At 38.7% G+C, this 26,333-nt stretch overlaps 1 protein-coding gene across 4 annotated transcripts in view; it reads right to left on the reverse strand.

Moving 5' to 3' along the window:
- Positions 1-88: 88 nt before the first annotated feature.
- The window catches only part of ZDHHC20 (zinc finger DHHC-type palmitoyltransferase 20), an 80,322-nt gene continuing 54,077 nt past the window's right edge, over positions 89-26,333 (reverse strand). The window contains exons 8-13 of one of the 4 annotated variants that reach the window (XR_006705872.1): positions 22,786-22,918; positions 16,303-16,429; positions 13,132-13,221; positions 11,599-11,714; positions 4,021-4,185; positions 89-2,619 (exon numbers count right to left, since the gene is read on the reverse strand). Coding sequence is in view for 3 of the 4 variants with exons in the window: in XM_045452880.1 (XP_045308836.1) it covers positions 10,469-10,506; positions 11,599-11,714; positions 13,132-13,221; positions 16,303-16,429; positions 22,786-22,918 (504 nt within the window). In the remaining variant the exon portion in view is untranslated. Of the gene's footprint in view, positions 2,620-4,020; positions 4,186-4,946; positions 8,449-10,428; positions 10,507-11,598; positions 11,715-12,058; positions 12,104-13,131; positions 13,222-16,302; positions 16,430-22,785; positions 22,919-26,333 lie in introns of those variants that run through there. The other 3 variants (XM_045452880.1, XM_045452942.1, XM_045453016.1) reach the window with 3 other exon arrangements.

Raw genomic sequence — 26,333 nt, forward strand, 5'->3', positions numbered from 1 at the left:
TGACAGGTCTGAGCCTGCTTTGGATTCTGTCTCCCTCTCTCTCTCTTTCTCTGCCCCCCTCCAAAATAAATAAATAAACATTAAAAAAAAAAAAAGGTGGTTTAACAATTCCACCTATAAAATATGTCTCCAATTCTACATAAAACTAAACAGAAAGATATTTTAAAAATGTTATTCCACTCGGTGTTTCAAAACAAGAAATGTAATTTCACCCACTTCAAAGGCATGTTAAAGAAAACACACATATGTGGACCTTCTGGCTCACAGGAGGCCAAGGAGCAATTCTCTTCAGTCCTCCTTAACCTGGGTTCATGCGACACCAGCCACCTCCCCCGTGCTGCCTAAGTTCAACCCCAAGGAGATCAAAGTCATGCCACCTCTGCCCTGGCTCCTTACATCGGCCCCCTGGGTCAGTCTCCAAAAAGGGTTGGTGATTACATCACCAAGGCAACGAGTGACTGAAGGGTCTGAGGATAACAGTAAAACTGACCATTCATCGGTATGACAGGTCCAGACTGAACTGGTGCCTTCTGCCTCTGCCCTGGTTATCAGAGCCCTCAAGGAACCGCCAAGAGAGAGAAGCAGAAAAACACTAAGCACAGTGGAAATACCACTTTTGATGAGACTCTCAACGCTGCCTGATGGATGTGGCACTGATCTTCAGCCAGAGAACTCTCTGGAGCCTGACACAGATCCTGGGGACTGCCCAGTATGTGGGCTGCAATGTTGATGGCCACCACCCTCGTGACATCACTGACGACATCAACGGAGGTGCAGCCGAATGCCCGCTAGTTAACAACTACGAAGGAAAAGTATTTCAATAAAGGATCATTTAACAACCGAAACAAGCAAGCAAACAAACAAAACACAAAACAAGCCCCCAGACCACCAAAAACCCCTCACACATATGGAACGAAGTGTGATTTGGAGTGTTTCCTAAAAGTGAACAGACTGGCAGCAGACCTTTCCTTTCACACATTCTTCTGTCACTTTTCCAGTAGAGAGTCACAAATGTGAAACACAGAGATGCACTAACCACATCAGTTCCAGAAGACAGTCCTCTTTTGTAAACCCCATCACAGGACCTTAGGTTTTGAATTTAACAACCAAGAAAAAAAAAAAGTCTGAAAAACCACATTATTTTACTATTTGTAACACACATCTTCACTTCAAAGTGTCTGGAAAGACCAGATGTTAAAATACGGACCCACAGTGTTCACTCTGCACACAGCCGTTTGGAATAAAGGGCCCAAGGGGAGGGCCGGTTACAATCTGAAAGTGTCGCCTAAATAGGAACGTCCTGGCAAATTCTTTCCTGACTTCTTTGTCTTCACAGCCTATCTCAAGGACAAAATACAGGCATGTTGTACTTCAGGGGTAGATGAAGAATTTCACCTCTAAAAGTAATGTTTAAAAGTCTTTCTTACAAACTTAACCAAGAAAGTACACGAAAGTATTTATTAGCTCCCTATTTGTTATATGAAATTGGAGCACGCCCTTTTCTGTTATATACACCACATATACAGCAACACTACAGTAAACATGCATAATTCCCTCCTCACTCTCCTCCACCCACTTGGCGAATGTCTAAATTATTTCTCAGAGTGATTCACTGTTTCTATTAGAAAGACAATCTAAGACTATTGAAATATTCTCCCTATTGTTGTATATCATATGTAACATATGACAAGCACACCTAAGCACGTAGAAAAGCTACATATTTTAAATAAGGACTTAAGTTTAATCACTATATATGCTATGTGCAGGACGCTGGAAAACCATGCACATACGGACAACAGTTCCACCACATTCTGGGGAAACCCTTCCCCATCCCTCACTGTCTTCTCTCCTTCCCTCGAACTCTGGAAACAAGCGTGGACCTGAATCCAAGAAGCGATGCAGAGATTGCATTTCCGCAAGTCGTTTCCGGATGATGTGTCTCTTGAGTGAATTTTAACAGAAAGACGATCGCAAAACAAGTCGTTTTTCTAACTGGACTTTCAGCATACGTCGATGGCTTCTCTGCATCGAGAAAGGCTACAGATTGCAAACAGGGGCTTGAGGTTTATTGTAAAAGGCTGAGCAAAGTGTTACCGCAGCTTGTCCACCCTGTATGCACAGGTTGGTCGTTGGCAAACCTTCCAAACAGGCGGTCGTCCCTTCCGGGCAGCCACCTGAGGTACTGTTCATGCCTGGCACTGAGAACGCCCGGGGGCCCGCTGACGTCCTGGGCCCGCTCTGCCTGCCGGCACCCCGGCAGATTCGGGCCTGGGAGCTTCCCCTGCCATTCCAGTGTGTGGGTCCTGGGGTCCCCGTATGTCTCCGGCAGCAGCCAGAGGGCAGGAGCAGCTGCGACCCCACCCGAGTCAGCCCCGGACTCCCCCTGGTCCCAGCACTCACCCATCCTCTGGAGCAGGGGCTCCACAAGTAGGCGGAGTTTGAACCCACAGGTACACAACAGGTACTTTGAAGCCTCTAGGTGGGATCACACCATGTGGGCAGAGCGCTGCGATTTGATTATTTCACGGAATGTCTTCAAGATCGTTCCAGTGGAGACACTTTAGTTCTGATGAAAATAGCTACACGTGGCCTCTTCTTCAAATGCCTTCATCGTGGTCTCTGGAAAAGAGCGACATAATTTAGCAGATTTCCTATAAACGAACACTGGTATTCCTTTCGTACTGCTTTTACCAAAGCTCTCAAACAACTCACCTTATGTGCGTATCTCTAAGTACGAAGATTACGCACAGTGAAACTTGGGACATGTATTGCCAAATTACCTTTTTAGCAAAGTGAAGCCATTTTACGTTCCCGCCAAAATGCTTCTTTAGCAACACTGGCTATTATCTACCATAGGCAAAAATAATCTTATTGGTGTTTTCACTTGCATTTCTTTAATTAATGAAGCGAAGTATCTTTTATACGCTATTATTGATCCGTATTTCTTTCGTGAATTTCTTCTTATTGTTCTATCTCCATTTTTTCCTATTAGTGGTAATTTTCTTAATTTTGCAGGCATTCAAATCTGTCTTGCTTTACGGTCACCAGCGTTGTGCCCACTTAGAAATCCCTTTCCTAGCCCATCATTAAATCCATTACCCATAGGTTTTGGGTTTTTTTTTTTTTTTTTGCAGCATTTGCTTTCACTATCTAACATATCATGAGCAACTGAAATTTGTTCTGATGTAGGATGTGAAGGACTTTTTTCCCAAATGGTTAGCACATTGGCCCAGCATCATATATCAAATAACTGATTTCTCCCTCACTGGTCTATAGAATATCTAAACCACCATTCTTCTTTTTTAAAAGTAACATGCACATAATATAAAAATAAATTAGTGAGAGGGCACACAGTGAAATGTATATAACCTATTCCCCCCTCCCCCCGTTTCCTCTCTGGAGACACTAATAGTTCATTGTGTATCCTTTCAGATAGTCTCTTGCATTAGGCCACCGTAAATGGCAGTGGGACATGCGGTTTCCAGTCTTTTGTTGCTTTAAACAGCTCTGCAACTAACATCCTCATGTACCGCTTATAATGCGTAAGTGAATCTGTAACACTCCCCAAAGTAGAACTGCTAGGTCAGAGAATATGGACATTTGAAAGCATGATTTTTCCAAACTGCTCTCCAATGATGCTGCCCCATAAATTTATACTTCCACTAAAATGTGTGAAAGACCGACTAGTATTTTTGAAGTTTGGGATAATTTTATAGGCTCTGATGCTCACTTGTGAGAGCTTGGGACACGACAGATTAATGAACATGAAATTCTTTCCTCCAATTGTTTTCTGAACTTCCGTGTTCATTTTGTGCGTAGCTAGTAAAAAAAAAAAAAAAAAAAAAAAAAGTCCTCAAGAATTTATAATCTAGTGAGTTGACTTCAAAGTACATGTGACTAATCTATGGCTAAATTAAATTAGTAATAGCACAGCGATGCTAACTTGGCCTGGAGGCCATGGGGAAGTATGATGTAAGTATGATTTCTACTGTATTGGGAATCCTGGATGAAGAGAATTACCTTATACGGAGAATGGGCTGCCAGGTGGTGACATTCTTGCCGGAAGAACAACAGGAGGGGAGTTAAGGAACCTTAAATCCTCTTTATCAAATGGAAGGCACGGATATGCAGGGGTTCAAGAAAATGAGGCTAACTTCACAGAGTTGTTAAAACATTCATAAAAACCTGTTACACGCAAAAGACTAAATGTTAGTTTTCATCCCTCCAGATTCTGGAGTACCTGAGTATAAAACAGGTAAAAGAGGCCAACATCTTTTCCAGAATGGTTCTGAAAAGCTAACTTACGAGAAGTGAGAAAAGTAAGGCCAATGTGATGTGACTACTGCTCTTGGTGTCAAAATGGCCTCTTGACCAGTTAGTAGTCTGTCCTCCTTCCTACCTCAAACACGGTGCTCTAAATTACCACCCCCCCTGCCGTCCCACCAATTAAAACAGAAAAGGCTGCTGCATCTCTACTGGTTCTTGCAAACATTTTGAAATTTTGCTAGTCTAAAAACTGGAATCACGGCTCTCAGAACCTTCCTGTCTTACCCAGCAGCCTCAAATAACAAAACCGCTGATTTGGAAGGGAATGAGAATACAAATGTCAGAAAGAATTCTACACAAGATAAAACCCATTATTCAGCATTCTGACAACCACAGTTCAACTTTTACAGGGTTTCCAAGGTACTTACAATCCTAAAGTGACTTTTGAATTGAAAGTTAACATGTTCAGAAAAAGCAAACTTAAAACGTTTTGAATAAGCAGTCTCTGGCCTACATAAACTACAACACGTTTGCACTCAAATAGCACCTGTCTTAGATGTGGTTAGCGCACATTATTAGCTACTTCTCTAACTAAACACTATTTTACCAAATTTCCAAAAGGATCAAAATAACAGTTATTCTCTCATTTGATATATACCACTTTATAACAACAACAAAAATCTGTTCAAATACAAGACTTTATTTTTATTTATTAATAAGGTAAATATAATGATTTAAAAAAAAAAAAGTTTAAAAATGTTCAGCCTTCATGTTAATGTAGGTTAGGCCATCCAAAAGACAAAGCAGAGTTAACATTAAGTCATGGTCCAGGATTATACTTATGAGAAACAAATACAGGACTTATGGTACTTGATAAGTAAAGACAACCAAAATACACTGTATTTCAAATTTGTTCCTATAAAAACATATTAAAGACCATTTTAAAATAGTATCCACCTTTTCTTTCAAATGGGCATATAGCTTCATTTGCAATCATGTACAAATATAATAAACTTGACTAATAGCTTTCGTAATCTTTTAATACAAATACAATTCCTTCCTCCTTTACGCAACCCAACAAAGTAATAGCAAGTGAAGTCATTAGAAAAATATGGACCTTTCTGAATCTATATTGCATTTGTAACTTAGATTGGAAAATACAGTTCAGATCATATGAAACACGTGGCTTTCAGGTGTACACATCACCTGTGCCTTGCAAATGATCAGATATGGTCTTTATTTTGGCTGAAATGCAAAAATACGATCAATTTCTTAATAACAGATTAGTTAAAAATAGTTTCCATTGATAGCAGTGCTAGTCCTAGAACAAAATGTAAGCAAAACATATTTGTAAGTCACTGTCTATCCAGTGCCCCCAATATACAGATCCTAAGCCCTTAATATACATTTGCTTTAAAGATTAATGAATGGACATCTCACATGTCTGGTAATCTTTACTTTAAACAATCCTGTAAACATAGTCAAAATCTTTCTAAAAGAAGTAAAATTCAAGTAAACATTGCATATTTGATTTAAACTAACCTTACAGTTAAATTCGCTTATGACACATTGGATGAAAATCATTCAATACGCAACAAGGTTTTAAAAAATCATCCACATGTAAAAATGGAACTGAACTCTGTAAACATGTTCATGTTTAAGAACTACTGTAGTGCAGCTGCTCTTTGGTTTGGCATAATGATACCGGTCAGACGCCTCAGGTACCCAACATTCAAGTAAATCTGTACCCAGGCAAAACCAAGACTCCTGGTAGAATTTGTCTTTAATGGCAATGGCAGGACCTGAAATCCAACTTTATTTTCCTTAAATATATCAAAGTGTTCGAAGGACCAAAGATAGAGTACTAATAGATTTCGACAGGCCTTCATTTTGACCTTTGCCCCTAAAGAGTTGATAGCACTAATCAATCAATACCAGTCGAAACACCAAAGAGGCAACCTTGCCGTGACTCCCAGGCCATTTGTAGGCCCCTGCTGAATGACCATTAACATGTATGAATAAATCAGCCAAGTATCTAGAATGTGGCAAAGTGCTGGCCATAAATTAAACCAAAGGTAACTAAGGCAAAGGCTTTAAGTGAAAACTTTTGAAAAGGTGTTTGCTCTACTATTAAAGATGACGTTAAATAAAACTTAAAAGAGAAAGATTACATCACCACAAAAGTGCCTGAATAGGTTAAAGGGGAAAAACTATGTTTCCTCAACTGTTAATCAGGTGCATGCAAATCCTGTGATCTAAATGTAGAAATACTCACAAAAAGTACCGGGAGAACATTTCTGAAAGTAGTCAGGTAAGTTTAAACGTTCACAATTTCCTTACAATACATAAACCGCCAAAGTGAAGTGATTTTTTTTAACTCCCTTAACTCTCATACTTAAAAGTCTTCTAGAGTCAAGAGTATTAGGACTACAAAGTTCAAATAAAGGTAAAGGAACCACTGTAATAGTATTCCAAACTGTATTTTCAAAGTAACTCATTCCTTTGGTTCAAAGGGAGAAAACATTACTTCCTATTAAAATCTACTATTAGCATAGCCAATGGAATTAGACGAATCCTATAAACTGAAGATCTGGAACAGCTGACTAAAAATTTATGCTACATTAGGAAATTACAGAGCTATCCCTACAGCGTATGTTTGGCATACAGAAGGTACCTCCAAAATACTTGGTGGATGAATGAAATATAAGGCTAATTTTGCAAAATTAGGAGTCAAAGAATGTGAGAGGTCATCCAGTCCAACTCATGCATAATACCCCTTCCTCCAACCCTATTTTACAGAGAGATAAACTGTAATGGTCAATATTTACAGATGCTGGTTAAGATTCAGCTCTATCCAATACTGGAAGCAATCAATCATTTTGGTTTGTGTGTGCATATAGGACTAAACAGGACAAATGAGGTAACATTTCTATGTTGTTTCTCCTTTACAGGGCACAGTACTTTCCCTTAGAATTAATTCAACAATTCCTGCCGCTTAGACTGGATTTCCAAAGGAAAAGGATTTCCAAAGGAAGTCAGATTTCAAAATTGGCACGAATAGTGGAATCCACTGCTCACAGACTGGAAGTTTTAAATGGACTACTCAGGTTAGAATTTCTCTCCTGAAGGTAGAATTATGCTAAGCAGTTTTATTCTAGTTCAAATTGCATTTTAAGTCACTGTTTAAGCTTTATAGGATTGCTGTAAAAAGTTTCCAAGCAATTTTTAGTAATCACCTAAACTGACATTCGAAAGTCAACAGCATGTGTATCCTAAATACCTTAGGACGACAAGTAATTTTTAACAGCTTACAAAACCTGCCCATCTTCCTCTTTACTTTTCTCCTAGCCACTGCCACTATTCTGTGTCCAATATTTCTATAGCACATGTGCCTTCGTGTTTCCCTGCCCATAAAAATACCCATGAAAGTTCAACAAAAAAGGAATTTGAAAGCAGAGAAAACAAAAAATATTTCTACTTAAGCCTTGGGCACAACACTACATTACATGGTTGTATTAATGCTTAGAACTAAGCCCTCAATGAATTATACAAATGTGCTCCATGTTTTAAATAACTATATTTAGATATCTGAATCTTTCTGAGTGTTATTTTATAGCCAACAATAAAAAAACTTTATTATTAAAAATGTTGAAAAGTATAAAACAGTAATTATAAATTAGCAAACACCCAATAAAAAAAAGTTATTTTCTTTTCCTTACACAGTACAAGCAACAGTAAGTGGATATTATCAATCACCTTCAGCCACCACACTGCCCTACATGTACTTCACTTAAGACAACTTCTCAGCTTGTTGGAGTGAAAATTTATATGGATACAAAGAAACGACTCTAACAATAGGACTCAGGTGTCAAAAAAATACATCTGCCATGTTAACATGTGTTTTGATAGCTCATACTGTAGCATCTCATAACAGGTAAGTGTTATTTCCAAAATAAAATTAAGTCACTTTTGTAGCAGTCAGTCGATGTAGCACAAATGGGCTTATGTTAGATTAAGGCATCTTCCTGCTCTGGAGTAGTGCTTCTGTGGATCCAGCGATCTGTACAAAGGCTTCCTTTTTTAAAAAATATATCTTCTGTTATACTTCAATTATTTCATTCCATTGATCATTTTCTTGCAAATAAAACTGAAAATATCAGTCCATAATATGTTTTTATAAACCTACAAAATCAGAAACAATTGAGTTATTGGTTAAAACTTAATTTTATAGTTCTGAAAATAAGATTTATTAAGCAGTTCTGTGGGCTAAGGTATAAAGCTGCTAAAATAACAAGACCGGACACAGGGGCACCTGGGTGCCTTAGTCGGCTGCACGTCCGACTTTGGCTCAGGTCATGATCTCACGGTTCGTGAGTTCAAGCCCCGCGGCAGGCCCTGTGCTGACAGCTCAGAGCCTGGAGCCTGCTTCGGATTCTGTGTCTCCCTCTCTCTCTGTCCTTCCCTTCCTTGTGCTCTGTCTCTCTCTCCTTCAAAAATAAACAAACACTTAAAAAATAATAAAATAATGGGGCGCCTGGGTGGCGCAGTCGGTTAAGTGTCCGACTTCAGCCGGGTCACGATCTCGCGGTCCGTGAGTTCGAGCCCCGCGTCGGGCTCTGGGCTGATGGCTCGGAGCCTGGAGCCTGTTTCCGATTCTGTGTCTCCCTCTCTCTCTGCCCCTCCCCTGTTCATGCTCTGTCTCTCTCTGTCCCAAAAAGTAAATAAACGTTGAAAAAAAAAATAATAATAAAATAAAATAAAATAAAATAAAATAAAATAAAATAAGACAGGAAATAAATACTTTAATACAACTAATACTGTAATAATAACAAAGATTTTTATAAGCAGCAAGTAAGGGGTACTGCTGACTTTCTTCCTCGGAAGCAAACGAGAACATTTTAAAAGAGGTGGATTCTTTTGGTTCTCCCTTACTGTTAACTTGGACATATCCTGCGAGGACATCTTTATCCACCCCTTCCTAAGACTGCTAGAGCATATAGGGAGGTACCCACAGCAACATTTATAGACTGTTGAGGATTTTCAACAACCACTAGCAAGCATCAGACATTCTTCCACCCACATTAAGAATTCTAGAACCAAGGCTATACCACAGCCACAGTTCTTGGTGGGCATGGTCACCTCGTGACGCACAGTCACCACTCCTCTCCAGAGTCCAGCCTGACACAAGCCCACCCTGAGAGCCTCTGTTCTGATTCTGCTAGGTCTCACGTAGGCTCTGCCTGTTACCTTGGACCTGGGCTCCAGGTCCTTTGTGAGGAACTGAATGCTAACGAAAACTGCTGAGCAAGGAAGCAGATGTTCCCCTGATTGAGACTGCAGATGAGAACTCCTTGAACAGATGAACTCCTGCCACAGAAAAACTGACAATAAAGGGACACTGTCTTCAGTTGCTGTTTGTGGTCGTCTGTTATGCAGCAAAGGGTAACCAATACAGGTTACGAGGAAGACTTCGGAACAATCTAACAGCTGCCCAAGATGCTCCCAAGTCATCGAGAGAGTCCCCGACTGAAAGAGAGAGCCGTCTTTGTTTCAAAGCATCGGGAGACACGGAGCTCACTACATCCCTCACAGTTCAACTTAGTTACACCACCTACTTGCACTAAGGTTTATGTTTAGTCTGTCTGGGAAGTTCCTGGTTGCCAGTTAAATTAATTTCCTCTGGCTGCTGTCTCGGGCCGGCCAGACAGAGAACAGCTGATCAGCGTGGCTGGCTACAGGAAACTGCTCTTCCGTTACGTCTTTTCCAACTAGATCACATCAGCGAACCTCTTCAGTCTTTTCTGCGGCCACTCTTCTCTGGATCAACATCTTTCTACTAGTAGGCAAAAGTCATCTTGTTTTTCTTAAACTAATTAATAAGACACCGTTTACTGAAAAGACTAGTTGTCCACATACCAACCCAAAAAAGCTTTTAGCTTCTTCATTAACCTACCAATACATGTTTACGAAGATTGTGCTAGAAGTGGTAAGAAAAATGGGATTTAGGCAGCTGTTACCTTCCAATCTCTTCTTAACTACCTAATTTTGCTGATATAATTGAAAGAGTAAAAAAAAAAGAAAATGACTTGCAAATTGTTTTGAGATTAGAAAACATGAAAAAAACTGCATTTGTTCAAGGAGATTACCTTTATACTGTCTTACCTTGTTCTTATTCAAATGGTTAGTTATGAACCAGTGGTACTCAATTTTCTATTGCCACTGTAACATGGTTATTTGTCCCTGTAAGCACATAATTATATACGACATGACACAAAAAAAGAAGTATTAAGTTTCTGGCTAAATGGTAGAACTGATGATCACAGTAAAAGCAACTCTTACGAAAACACTATATTATGCTTATGGTTATCAACCATAACCATATCCTCTTGGAGAACCCAGAGGCGCTAAGAGCTAAAAGTCTGGTTTTAGGCTTATACTTGTGAAAATGTCCATTGGCTTTGAAAGCAGCAATAACTGCGAAGCCCATGAATGAATTTTTCCTTTGACCTTATACATAGGGTCTGATGATCCTAATGAACACTAATTCAAGAGAATATCCTAATGATACGAATTCAAGAGAATAACTTAAGCATTGCGAAGAGCCAAAAACAAACAAAAAATCAGAAATTCTGACAGCAGGCTTTCAAGTGTTGGGGTATTTCCCTTGGTACAAACTGATCTGAATGTCCAAACCATTTTCCCGCAGAGCAAGATGAGGACAGTGCTATTACTATTGCTATTAAAAACCGCCATGCAAAGAGTGTAGCTTGTAATGCATGGTAAATGGCCAGCCTATGTCATAAACCTGGCCTGGTTCGAAAGACCACCTCTGTCTTGTCAACTGTTCCACAATGAATCCATAATTCACGAAATGATTAACAGTCATCATGAAAAGGTTAAAATATTTTTGGTGCACTCTTTTTATATATTAAGGCAGCAAAGACTAAAATGCATTTCAAAAAGTATTTTCAAATAAGCAAAATTAAGACCCTAGAGAAAAATCTTGTTTAAACGCTATTCAGAATTGTGAATGCCAAAAGAACTTTCTACATCTGAGGTCAAGAAACATATGGCTGGGTAACAAAATGAAAGTCCAACTATGTCAACAGAACAGAACACAGGAGTAGCCACTACACTTCCTCAAACCTTTTCTCCATAAAAGCTACCAATAAACACTGACACCCCATATGTCAGATATTCCATTAAAAAGTCTCTTATATGTTAGTATTTTTAAATATGGTGTTATTTTGATTTTTCCACATTTGTTAAACCTGGTTGACCTTCATTTGAACCAGAAAAAGCAGTGTTTTCGAGAAGACAAGTAAGTATTACCTGATCTGACAGTGCCTTCTTCAGATTCATTCTCTGTCCACTGAGATTCACTGTCCAACAATCGGTTTTTTGATTCACTAAGCGGTTTGATAGGAAAGGGTTGACTTGAGCCAATACTGAAAAGAGGAGGAAAATAATTCAGTAACTAGTTTAATGCTCAATTAATACTTAATTAATAAGCAGCAAATTAGTATTCCTTCTCCTACATATGTGAGGGCAACTCATGAGATCTCAGCACTCTTAAAAAACTCTATCTGCAAAAGACAAATATGCCCCCAACCCCCAACTGAATGGCTCTCTAGACCCAAGAATCTCTATTCCAACAGTGCCAATGAAAACTATTAGACAAAAGAAAAAAGCTCCAAAGGCTGGTGTGAAACTTTTAAAACGTGTTAATCAAGAGCCGTTAAGGTAGCACAAGGTGGGGATCTAGGTCTGTGGCCAGGACAAAAAAAATTACCTGTCATTTCCCAAGTTTTCTGCTTTCTACCTCTGCAGTTTAGATCTAAGGGGAAAAAACGATTTAGTGACTCAGCGTAGACTTACTTTTCTTGCTAAGAGACCCGGGGAGGGAGGGAGTGGAGGAACAGAAGGAGGAAAAGGGAAGTAGTGTTCCTTGCGTACTTACTACGGGCCAGACACTGTGCTGGGTGCATCAGACACATGTCAAGCTTCACAATAACCCTTGGAGGCAGGTGTGATTGCCCTCATTTGACAGAGCTGGAAACCGAGTCTCACACAGCTGAGGTGACTTGTTCAGACCCACAGTAAGAGTTAGAGTTCTAAGGTCCAAAGACTGGAGGTTCTAAGGTCGACGTTCTGATATTAATGGGCCGGCTTGGAATTTATAATCCCTCCTCCCCCGCAATTTATTTCTGTCTTAAATAAATTTCAACTGTTTCACTTTGACAGAAGCATCTCTATCTTCTTTAAAATTTCATTTAAAATGAGCTATTTCTCTGAATTTATGAATCGGATTACTTGGCATAGAAATACTGAGAAACTATCTTCTAAGATGAATGAATGAGAAAAAATTTTACATTTGTATTTTTGAAATCCTCATTAATATTATTTTCACACCGCAGTTAACATCTGTTTATCAAAATATAATGATGGATCGCATGACCAATTTCTTTGAAAAAAATAGAGCTGATACAAACCAACAGAATCAAATCTTGAAAGAATATCTTAGTTTCTAGAAAGATGTAGCATATTTAGGATAGCCATGTTTCCTGGTTGGCCCAGAGGTTTCTAGTTCAACTATTAATAGCAATAGCAAGCATTCTCTTTCTTACTATTAAAAGTGTTATGGTTTGGATGATAAAAAATACGGCTGTCTTCAACATATTAGGTAAATACCCACATTAACTCTCAGTTAAAAACCTTTTATATAGAATTTCTCTTTGCCTATGTTGGCTCACAAATTACTACTGTATTTATATGTATGTACAACACACACACACACACACACACTTGCACACACACAGTTTGCTTTATAATGAATACTGAAAAACTTAATGACAAGAAGCACACCTTCTAGCATATTCATTTTGATTTGTAACAGGAGCTTGTTCTGGATCCATCCCCACAAGGCGAGTTGGAAAACTGCAACCATCACCCAAGCTGCATAATGAAAAATATCAGCAATAATTTAAATCATATTAATGTAAATCAAGGTGTTCAAATTTAATAACCATTCTTCAAAGTCACAGTATAAAGAAATTATATGTTGTCATTACAGAGAATAATTCTTAAAATTTTCTAATTTAGAGGGTTACTCTTCTCTTATAATTTACATGTATTTAAAAACAATATCTTTCATGACTACTAAGATTATAATGCCTCTTATAATACCTCAAACATAGGTATTCAAGTACCAGGGAAGCTGATAATTAAAAATTTGGGTAATTAAGACTATAATTAATAATATTAAGATTATGCTGCCTCAAACACAGGTAATCAAATATTTGGGTAAGTGACCTGCTCATCACTATCAGTTAGGACATCATAAAGGCACAAAATGGAATTCAAGATGTAAGTTCCACATATTTATTCATTTGACAAGTATTTATTAAATGCCTACAATGCTCTGGGTACTATTATAAGAGGTAGGGATAGAGCAGTGAACAAAGGAGAAGAAAATCTCTGCCTTCAAGAAGTTTACAATTAAAAAATTATAGACATATCTTCACATTTTAAAAATACCAAAAGTAGGTAAAACGGACTTTCACTTCCAGCCAAGATGGGTTAACTGGTAAATGTGACCTCCTGTCATGAACAACCAGAAAACTGAATACTATATACAATAACTATTTTCCAAACAGGCAACACAGAACTGTAGTGTCTGAAAGAAGAGAAACCAACCAAGTGAGTCCCAGCTTTCTGCCAGGACCTGGGCACCACCAGGGGAAGCAGAGCAAGGTCGTCTCATTGAATTGAGGTTTTAGAGATGCACGTTTCAAGGTGATGTGCTTGAATCTACTGGACAGAGCTGAGGAAGGGCGGATACGCAGAGGAAGGCCTATGGCAATGTGCACAGCATTTCACTGGAGTCTCGTGGTGAATGCTAAACTACACATGTGAATCTGGGAGAAGAACAACTGGGAAGTACAAGAGAACAATCCATGAAGCTCCTACAGCACTGGAAGGCATTCGAATCTGACCAGCCACACTAGAGAGATCTTACTGTACGTCTGGATTCGGTAGAGACCCCAGCTTGCTCTCGCCTGTGTTGCAGGGCTAAACCTGCCCTAAAGAAAATGCTACTTTAAACCCAACCTAACAAAGCTTAAAACAGCCTCAAAAGGACCACACTAAAAACACAAGTAACTGCCAAAGGGAGAAAGCAAAATTTAACACACAAAATTCAAAATGTCTACCACCAAATAAAAAATTACTAGCATGAAAAGTAGGAAAATGGGATCCACAGCTAAGAAAAAAAGTTACTAGAAAAGAATGAGAAATGACTATGAAAACTTGAAGCAATCACTTTAAATTAGTGATTATAAATGTCTGTGAATTAACAGGAAAAATGGACATAATGAGAAGAGAAATTTAAGATATAAAAAAAAAAGAACCAAACTGAACTTCTAGAGCTGAAAAACACAATATCTGAAATGAAACATTCCTTAGATGAGCTTAACAGCAGAGCAGACGCCACAGAAGAAAAGATCAGCGAACTATCCAAACCTCAGCAGGTAGAGAAAAAAGATGGGGGGCAGGGAAAAACAGCAACGACCTGTGGGTCATGATCAAGCAATTTAACATACATATATTTAAGGGTGCCTGAAAACCCAGTGCGGGGAGAGCATGGGCAGGCATGATTAAAATTATTTAATTGTAATGAAAACTATAAATTCATAGATCCAAGAAGCCTAATGAATCCCAAAGAGGATAAACACAAAGAAACCATACATCATATCAAACTGCTTAAAATCAGTGATCAAGATAACATCTTAAAAGAAGCTAAGGAGGAAAAAAAAGACCCGGTAATTTACAAATAGTGGAATAAAGATGAATGAGGCTGATTTCTTGTCAAAATGGGGGAAAAAACAACCAAACCAGTCAACACTGAAATTGCTACTTAGAGCAAATAATCTTAAAAAATACTAGCCCGTGTTCTACCCAGTCGGAGTGGACTACCTTGTAATACAGGAGACAAAGGAGATTGGTACACTTAAAGATACAGCGATAGGATCTGCCAAATGAAACACAGAAAAAAGACTAAGAAACGGACAGCGCATCACCGAGCTGTGGTAGAACTTCTCGTGTATGAATATACATGCATTCTTCTTATTTGAAGAAATAATGATTCAAACACTTTCCAAATCTGATGAAAGTTATAGAATCACAGCTACAAGAAGTTCAACCAATTCCAAGCACAAGAAAAACGAACAACATACCAAACAATATATACCAAGGCGCATCCTAATCAAACTGCATGAAACTAGTGATGAAAAGCCTATTTTAAAAGCACTCAGTGAAAAAGACACATCACATACAGAGTAAAAAAGAATAACTGCAAACTTGTCAGACAAAAATGTCACCCAGAAGACCATTACAGCAATATCCAGAATTATAGGCCAAGCAGAATGTTTTTCAAAAGTGAAAACAAAACGTTATTTTCAGACAAACTATAGGAAGTGCAGCAAACGAAGAGAAGAAAATCCCGTAACATTGATAAATATGTCATTCGAATTTCAAATATTTTTTTCCTTTTCTGTAGTGACTCTGATATATAGATAGCCTAAGATGCCTGGGGTCTGGGTGACAAGGAGACTATGAATCATCTCAAGCATTTATTTTCATTTAAATTTGAAGTTAAAAATTGCATTATGTGTTGGGTCTTTAAAACACAACAGAATAAGCTGCGATAGAATCTTTGAGAGGTAGCTAGTAAGTATAAATTCTTATCATTTTCTACTTCAAACAACTTATTTACATCTTGAAGGAGAAAGTGATTGTTATTTTTATGAATCATTTTTTCCGCTTTCCAAATATATGCCCAAACCAAACCCTCTCTTGCCCATGTAATAAAAAACATGAAAAATAAAATATTTTATATAATCAAGATATTCTGAGTTTTCATTCTCCAGGCTCATAGGATGTCATATACAGTATTCTGTGAATCTTAACACATTTAACCAGAGAGACAGAGACTATCACAGATTCTCTAATTTCTGAGACCTGCGTTTTATAAATTACCTTGAAAATATTGGAAGTAGCCAGTATTTCTTTTCATCGCCAAAGACTTGTCTCCAATTTTTACTGCATCCAAGAGAAAAACCATTTCCATCAGGTCCATATGAAAATGTGGGTGAGCGGAATGATTCTGTTGTAGATACATAGATTAAAAAAAAGAATTAATCCATTGAATAATTATACAAGGATGGAAAGTAGCAATTTTCTTGCTTACTCTCTTTGATATCAAAGTTTTATAAATATAATTTAAAACAAATATTTGTAACAATTAAAAGAAACTTCTCAAACTTATTTGGGAAAAAATACTACCTCTGAGTATTTCATCATCTTTATAAAATGAAAATGTGAGAAGAATTATCTAATATTACTAAAAAATCTACTGAAGTGTGTTCATTACATCTCACTTAAAAAACAGAAGTTTATGGGGTGCCTGGATGGCTCAGTCAGTTAAGCATCTGACTATAGCTCAGGTCATGATCTCACGGTTCCTGAGTTCAAGCCCTGCATCGGGTTCTTTGCTGACAGCTCAGAGCCTAGAGCCTCCTTCACACTCTGTGTCTACCTCTCTCTCTCTCCCCCTCCCCCGCTCATGCTCTGTCTCTCTTGCAATAATAAAACATAGAAAAAATACTTATTTTGAGACAGAGAGCATGTGCACACGCATGCAAGTGGGGGAAGGGCAGAGAGAGAAGGAGAGAGAATCCCAAGCAGGCTCTGTGCTGACAGTGTGGGGCTCGAACCACATGGGGCTTGAACCCATGAACTGTGATAGCATGACCTGAGCCGAAATCAAGAGTCAGATGCTTACCTGACTGAGCTACCCAGGCGCCCCTATATCTCCCTTTTAATTTTTTTTTTTCAACGTTTATTTATTTTTGGGACAGAGAGAGAGAGAGCATGAACGGGGGAGGGGCAGAGAGAGAGGGAGACACAGAATCGGAAACAGGCTCCAGGCCCTGAGCCATCAGCCCAGAGCCCGACGCGGGGCTCGAACTCACGGACCGCAAGATCGTGACCTGGCTGAAGTCGGACGCTTAACCGACTGCGCCACCCAGGCGCCCCTATATCTCCCTTTTAAAAAAAGATATGCTAACTCTTGTGACTTCACTCATTCATTACTTATGAAATTCTTACCACGTGCCTGTTGGCACAGTACCAGATGTTTGAGACCCAAAGGTAAATTAGATGAAATTCTTAAAGAACCGACAGTCTAATAAAGTCTAACAAAACTGCACTGTGACACAGATACAGGTGTGAATGGGGGTGGTAGTACTTGAACATGATCTTGAACGATGAATAAAAAAAGAGGCAGATGCTAATCAGTGACCATTATTTCAAACTTGGCTGCTAAATGCTCCATAGTGAGGGCTGAAGAAAGATACACTTCTCACCAGAAAAATGGTTTTTTTCCTTTATTTAAAAGTACAATGCATTTTAGCATGTTTTATAAGCTATGGGTAAGAGGTCAGGGAGAGAGGAATTGGGAAAGGTTGATGATACAGAACAGTAAAGTAAAAACTGATGCAAGAAAATTCTAGAAGAAATGGGACAGCCTCTAGAAGAGTTCTAAAGATTAACCTTAGATACCAGAAAAGACATTTGTCCTCAGAATTTGGAGGCAGCGTGACAGTGATGGGTTTGAAAGGAGAAATGTCTGTGTGAGGTTACAAGGGTGGGGGGAAGGCGGTTAAAAATTTACCTGTGACAACTTCTAATTTTTTCAGAAACACATGACATGTGACTGCCAAAGAGAGTAGAGGACCCAAGTGAGGTCTGAGACTTTAACTGGGCAGGTGCACCCATCACTGTGGGAGTAAGACTGTCTTCCCCAGCTTTCTACACCTCAACATACGTGTGGATAAAGTGAAGCGCTGGGGAATAACCAGGGAGCAGATCAGCAAATGAATTATGGGGGGAAACCAGGGTGGGTGTAGCGTGAGAGTACTGTCAGGAGTCGTCAAAGTCACTTGTTACAGGATCTAAAACGGAAAAGACGAGAAAATGAGACCAGAAAGGAAGGGAGTCCTTGAGAGAGAAGTGCTGGAGAATACAGGCAGGGTAAAAGAGGAAATTCGGTGGCATACAGAAAAGGATAGATGAAAGGATGAAGAATGGCCAGAGAATGGAAAATTCCAATTGAAAATTTCAGGGACTCCTCAGTTCCAAGAGAATAAAAGGTTCAATATTTAGTTTATGGGAATGATTAGCCACCAGAATCAAAGACAGCTTGCCTGTCTGGGATGATCACAGTTGTCTGAATATAGAAACTCTTTAAATTGGAGAACTGGTCTCAAGGTAGGTAGGTGACAGTAATGGAGAAGGGTAGAGGGGACACCTCAAAGGACACAAGAGCAGGACTCTGGAAGAAGCAATGGAGAACCAGCCCAAGGTCAGGGGTGTGGAAGGTGAGGCTGTAAAGGAAGTGGAGTGTCCGGGTAATGATTTTTCAAAGTGTGGGTTAAAACACCCGGATAGGTGTTTTTCACATCCAATAGGCTGTGAAATCGACTCAGTGGTTTGTGACCAGCATTTCTTTTTAATGAAATATTAGAAAGTACATTGCAAATAAAGATTAATAATGTTTTATAACATTATTAGAGTACATTGCAAATAAAGAAAATATTAGAGTACATTGCAAATAAAGATTAATAATGTTTTATAAATTTTTTGCTTATTTTATTTATATAATTTTATAAATGTGTGCATGCACTAGGTCACGATACAAATGATGCCTTTCTTGCTGGAGTCACAGGCAAAAAAGTTTGAAGAAGACTATTTAAAGAGAACAACGGGTTTCCCATGAAGCACTGCTCTCTCATAACAACAATGCTGGGCAGGAAACGAAGCAGGATTAGAACTGCAAGTGTTCCAAGTGTTAAGGTTAAAAAGTTGAAGTGCCCCACTCTCACCGCTGTTGTTTAACATAGTGCTGGAAGTTCTAGCATCAGCAATCAGACAACAAAAGGAAATCAAAGGCATCAAAATTGGCAAAGATGAAGTCAAACTTTCGCTTTTTGCAGATGACATGATATTATACATGGAAAATCTGATAGACTCCACCAAAAGTCTGCTAGAACGGATACATGAATTCAGCAAAGTTGCAGGATACAAAATCAATGTACAGAAATCAGTTGCATTCTTATACACTAACAATGAAGCAACAGAAAGACAAATAAAGAAACTGATCCCATTCACAATTGCACCAAGAAGCATAAAATACCTAGGAATAAATCTAACCAAAGATGTAAAGGATCTGTATGCTGAAAACTATAGAAAACTTATGAAGGTAATTGAAGAAGATTTAAAGAAATGGAAAGACATTCCCTGCTCATGGATTGGAAGAATAAATATTGTCAAAATGTCAATACTACCCAAAGCTATCTACACATTCAATGCAATCCCAATCAAAATTGCACCAGCATTCTTCTCGAAACTAGAACAAGCAATCCTAAAATTCATATGGAACCACAAAAGGCCCCGAATAGCCAAAGGAATTTTGAAGAAGAAGACCAAAGCGGGAGGCATCACAATCCCAAACTTTAGCCTCTACTACAAAGCTGTAATCATCAAGACAGCATGGTATTGGCACAAAAACAGACACATAGACCAATGGAATAGAATAGAAACCCCAGAACTAGACCCACAAACGTATGGCCAACTCATCTTTGACAAAGCAGGAAAGAACATCCAATGGAAAAGAGACAGTCTCTTTAACAAATGGTGCTGGGAGAACTGGACAGCAACATGCAGAAGGTTGAAACTAGACCACTTTCTCACACCATTCACAAAAATAAACTCAAAATGGATAAAGGACCTGAATGTGAGACAGGAAACCATCAAAACCTTAGAGGAGAAAGCAGGAAAAGACCTCTCTGACCTCAGCCGTAGCAATCTCTTACTCGACACATCCCCAAAGGCAAGGGAATTAAAAGCAAAAGTGAATTACTGGGACCTTATGAAGATAAAAAGCTTCTGCACAGCAAAGGAAACAACCAACAAAACTAAAAGGCAACCAACGGAATGGGAAAAGATATTTGCAAATGACATATCGGACAAAGGGCTAGTATCCAAAATCTATAAAGAGCTCACCAAACTCCACACCCGAAAAACAAATAACCCAGTAAAGAAATGGGTAGAAAACATGAATAGACACTTCTCTAAAGAAGACATCCGGATGGCCAACAGGCACATGAAAAGATGTTCAACGTCGCTCCTTATCAGGGAAATACAAATCAAAACCACACTCAGATATCACCTCACGCCAGTCAGAGTAGCCAAAATGAACAAATCAGGAGACTATAGATGCTGGAGAGGATGTGGAGAAACGGGAACCCTCTTGCACTGTTGGTGGGAATGCAATTGGTGCAGCTGCTCTGGAAAGCAGTGTGGAGGTTCCTCAGAAAATTAAAAATAGACCTACCCTATGACCCAGCAATAGCACTACTAGGAATTTATCCAAGGGATACAGGAGTACTGATGCATAGGGGCACTTGTACCCCAATGTTTATAGCAGCACTCTCAACAATAGCCAAATTATGGAAAGAGCCTAAATGTCCATCAACTGATGAATGGATAAAGAAATTGTGGTTTATATACACAATGGAATACTACGTGGCAATGAGAAAAAATGAAATATGGCCTTTTGTAGCAACGTGGATGGAACTGGAGAGTGTGATGCTAAGTGAAATAAGCCATACAGAGAAAGACAGATACCATATGGTTTCACTCTTATGTGGATCCTGAGAAACTTAACAGAAACCCATGGGGGAGGGGAAGGGAAAAAAAAAAAAAAAAGAGGTTAGAGTGGGAGAGAGCCAAAGCATAAGAGACTGTTAAAAACTGAGAACAAACTGAGGGTTGATGGGGGGGGGGGGGGAAGGTGGGTGATAGGTATTGAGGAGGGCCCCTTTTGGGATGAGCACTGGGTGTTGTATGGAAACCAATTTGACAATAAATTTCATATATTAAAAAAAAAAAAAAAAAAAAAAGTTGAAGTGCTCAGGCTCCCATCTGAAGCAGTCAGCTATGACTCAGCTTCAACCGAAGGATGCCAGATAGGAAAACGGGCCCACTGTTACCAGATTTACCAATTTCTGAAAAGAATTCTACTTTTCTATAGGAAATCTCTCCCTTTCTAGTTTGGGTGGTTCATAAGGACTAGACTTTCCATGTAGGCTGCCTTTTATCATTGCCGGGTAAAGACAAGGAGATGGCAAGATATCTGTGAACAGGGTAATGAATTAATTACTAGACACCAGAAAGTTTATTTATACAGAAAAGGGAGGAATGCATGTTGGGACTGAAGGAGGTGGGCTGGGAAAGAAAGGGCACAGAAATCTTTACCATGGAGCCCATCATGCCTTAAATGACTCAGTAGGACACAAGGTTAAAATAACCTAGAGACATATCTAAAAGTCTCCCTAAGATGTCTTTATCTTTCTGTATTATAATCTATCTGCCTCTAATTCTCCTGTTAGACATATGGCTTTAGATGGCAGGGAGTCTTTGACTTTCCTATGAAACAATGTGACAAATCCCTGTTTTGTTTTGTTTTTTTTAATTTTTTATTGGAGAGAGAGAGGGGGAGTGTGAGCAGGGTAGAAGGGCAGGGAGGATCTCAGTTAAGCTCCACGTTAAGCACAGAGTCCAACGTGGGGCTCAATCCCATGACCCTTGGGATCACGACCCGAGCCGAAATCAAGAGCTGGATGCTCAACTGACTAAGCCACCAGGTGCCCCCAGAAATCCTTATCTTGTACTTTGGTACATTAGCCAATGCCTAAATATTTCGATTAGAGCAAGGTAGCTGCTTACAGGCTGATAGCTTAGTTTGAGCAATGAATGCCACATCACCCTTACTTAGGAAATGTTTGTCCAATTATTTTAATACTTCACTGAGTTTCTCCCCTATATCGTACTTTAAAAAATGAACAACAAAAAAGGAAATAAATACTGATATTAGTGATATAATACATAAATTTCACTGTCAATTGACATAAATCCATGTTAAAAACACTACTCAATCAGGGAACATGCCAGTCAGTGTGCAATCAACTGTTGGGGAGAAGAATAAAAGATACATGTTTTAGCTAAAAAAAAAAAAAAGCTGTAAATGAGGATTCAAAAAATTTTTTGCATTCAGAGAATGAACTTCCTTATAACATGTAAATCTACTATCTACCTTTATAGGTTGATTTTTGAAAAAGCATTGTGTAAACGCAAGAAACAGCTTTTATTTACTAAAATTTATGCAGTCGGTTCTTTTATATACAATGCACCACTGAAAATACATACAAAGGCCAAACTCATTTCCTCAACCTTCAAAATAATGAACGTTTACATTTATTGTACACCCATTGTTCTTATCCAGTCACAGTCTTAATACGGAACTGTTTTACACTTCTTTATCATCTATCTTCTCATGATACTTCATACTCATTTATGGCCATTTTCCTAAATAATTAGGATTTCTTTTAATCTACTTACCTATTGTTGTTCTGTTTCTTCCAACCAGCCAGCAGTGGTAGCTGAAAAGTGACAGGACGCTGATGAAGAACATTGTAGACACAAAGAAAAGAAAAAGTACGTGGAACTTTGCACGTGTATCAGAGAGTTCATTCTGAGGAAGGAAAAAAGAAGAGTCAACTTTAGAATCGTCAGCCTCTAAAATATATTATTATCTGGTTCTTCCTAAGGACTGCCGAATCTACCAAAACTCTTGCCAGATATGAAGACTATGGAGTAAATTGAGGTAATAAATCCAAAGGCAACATCTCCAAAAACAGAAAATTGGCATTATCAAAGGAGCTTGCTTATATAAAAGGTGGAAAGAGTCATTTTAAAAATTACTCTTAAACATTTAAAAATTTTAGTAATGTTTTCAATAATAAGGATGCACTTTTTTGCTCAACATTTTCTTTTGTACTTTACACATATCTTCATATGCTTTCCCCGATATCCAGGATATACAACGGCTTTCCTTATCTATGCCAAAATATTTGCTTATTTTAATGACACATGCTGCTAATCAGACACTAACTGTGATAAATTTATCTTTAATTTCTACTTTTGGAACACCACAGCAAATACCCCCTTGCCCTCAGTTGTCTTGATTCCTACCTTTTTTATCCTCGTTCAATTCCTCCAGTCTTTTTCGGTAATTAGCAATCTTGGTAAATACATTTACCACAAGGTATTAGTGAATGAAAACAGCTTCTCCGTTACCCATTCTTATGGCAATATTCATTTTAACAGAAGCAAAACCTTAACCTGGAATTATTATCTATTAATAGGAGACAGAGGAAGCCCTTAAGTGTTGGCTCTTAAAATTAAACCGTCCATATGGTTTTCTACTAGAGCATGAGGTGGTTCTGCTTGACTGAAACATTGTTTACAGGGTAAATGGAAGGTTTTTAGCATTACATGATTCTTTCATCTTTTTCTCTTCTCTCCCAGAGTAACCACAATGTGTTTTAAATACATCAAGTGATTCTTCTAACTTCCCATCTTGTGAAGCAAATGAGTTTTATACGTATTTACTAGACATGTCACAAGAATGGCATGGCAATGATGTTCTTTTACCTTTGGACAACTCTCTGTAGATTTCCTGCGGCAAAGCTTGTACAAATAGAGATAATGTATTAAGAAACCAAATTTTATACAAAATTATCCTGAACACTACTTTTATAGATCTTTTATGTTTTGAAGGAACACTAAGATGTTGCTCTCTAAAGGTCGTTGACATTTCCTCCAGAAACACAAAAGAGAACACAGACACGAATATTCAGCTCTTCAAGCACATTCAAGGTACACTTTAAACAGACACTTTTACACTGTTTTTAAAAACGGAGATTTATATCTAGGAAAAAATAAAATTCATTTTTTTTTTTTTAGCAAATAGCTCTTTTTAAAAAACTTCTGATTAGTAGTTTCTTTCTAAAAACTGTATCTGAGAATTTCTTACCACCTTCACTGCTACCGCAACAGCCTTCTCAGAGGTGCTGTCCTTTACCCTGCCGTCTAGTTTCAGCTCGGCAATCAGGGTGGCGCGTTACAGTGAGAACACGTCACTCCTCTGCTCCCGTTTCACTCAGCGTGAAAGACAACATCCTTGACACTGTCCGAGGCCCACTGCCTGGGCTTCGCATCACTCCCGTTCTCAGTCATTCTACTCCAGACACACTAGCCTCCTCGCTGTTACACGAACACGGTGGGGGTGCGCCTACAAAATTTGGGGCCTTTGCTCTGAAGTCCAGATGTTTCCTCAGAAGTCTTCTCTCGGATGTCCACTAACTCCCCTCAAGTCTTGGCTCAAATCTTATCCTTCTTATTGAGACCTACCCTGATCACACTCTCTTTCAAAAATTGAGATATAACTGACATGTAATGTTAGTTTTGGTTGTAAAACATGATTTTACATATATATCAAAATGATCACCACAATAAGTCTAGTTAACATCCATACCACAGGCACAAATTTCTTTTCCTAGTGAGGAGATCTTTTAAGAGGTACTATCTTAGCGACTTTACAACACATTTAACTATAGTCACTATGCATACTCAGGACGTATGTTATTTTGAACACCTTCACCCACTGTGCCCACCCCCCATGCGTTGTCCCTGACAATCGCCAATCTGCTGTCTGTGTCTATTAGTTCAAAAAGTTTACATTTAAGTGACAAAAATAGTATTTTTATTTCTCTGACTTATTTCACTTAAAGTCCTCCAGACCCATCCATGTGGTCACAAATGGCAGGATTTCCTTCTTTTTATGGCTGAGTAATATTCCATTGTGTACACATACACACCCACACACACATTCTCTTTATCCATTTGTCTATTGATGGATACTTAGGTTGTTTTCATTTCTTGGCTATTCTAAATAAGCTGCAATGCACGCAGGGTTACACGTATGTTTTCAAGTTAGTATTTTCATTTCCTTTGGATGAATATCCAGAAGTAGAATTGCTGGGCCATACAGTTCTAATTTTTTGAGGAATCCTTATACTGTTTCCATAGCGGCTAAGCCAGTCTACATTCCCACCAATGGTGCGTGTATCCCCTTTTCTTTATATCCTCGCCGACACCAGTTATTTCTTATCTTTTGATAATAGCTGCTCTAACAGGTATGAGTTGATGTCTCACCCTGTGGTTTTGATTTGCATTTCCCTGATTAGTGACATTGACCACTTTTTCATGTACCTGCTGGCCATCCATAGGTCTTTGGAAAAATGCCTGTTCAGATACTCTGCACATTAAAAAAAAAATTTTTTTTTAACGTTTATTTTTGAAAAGAGACAGACAGAGCACGAGCGGGGAGGAAAAAGAGGGAGACACAGAATCTGAAGCAGGCTCCGGGCTCTGAGCTATCAGCACAGGGCCTGACATGGGGCTCGAACTCACACACCGTGAGATCATGACCTGAGCTGAAGTTGGATGCTTAACCGACTGAGCCACCCAGGCGCCCCTCCTCTGCACATTTTTATTTTTATTTTATTTTTTTAAATTTACATCCAAATTAGTTAGCAGATAGTGCAACAATGATTTCAGGAGTAGATTCCTCAATGCCCCTTACCCATTTAGCCCATCCCCCCCCCCCACACCCCCTCTAGTAACCCTGTTTGTTCTCCATATTTAAGAGTCTCTTATGTTTTGTCCCCCTCCCTGTTTTTGTATTATTTTTGTTTCTCTTCCCTTATGTTCCTCTTTTGTCTCTTAAAGTCCTTATATGAGTGAAGTCATATATTTGTCTTTCTCTAATTTCATTTAGCATAATACCCTCCAGTTCCATCCATGTAGTTGCAAATGTCCTCTGCACATTTTTTAATTGTTTTTTGGCTATTGAGTTATAGGAGTTCTTTGTATATTTTGTCCATTACCCCCTTATCAGATAATATGAGTTGCAAATATCTTCTCCCATTCAATAGGCTGCTCTTTTGATTTGTTAATAGTTTCCTTTGTCTTCTTAGTCTGATGCAGTCCCACTTGTTTACTTTTGCTTTTGTTGCCTTTGGTGTCAAATCTAAAAAACATGA

Source organism: Leopardus geoffroyi, chromosome A1 (genome assembly GCF_018350155.1).
Source record: "Leopardus geoffroyi isolate Oge1 chromosome A1, O.geoffroyi_Oge1_pat1.0, whole genome shotgun sequence".
In the NCBI taxonomy this organism is placed as follows: domain Eukaryota; kingdom Metazoa; phylum Chordata; class Mammalia; order Carnivora; family Felidae; genus Leopardus; species Leopardus geoffroyi.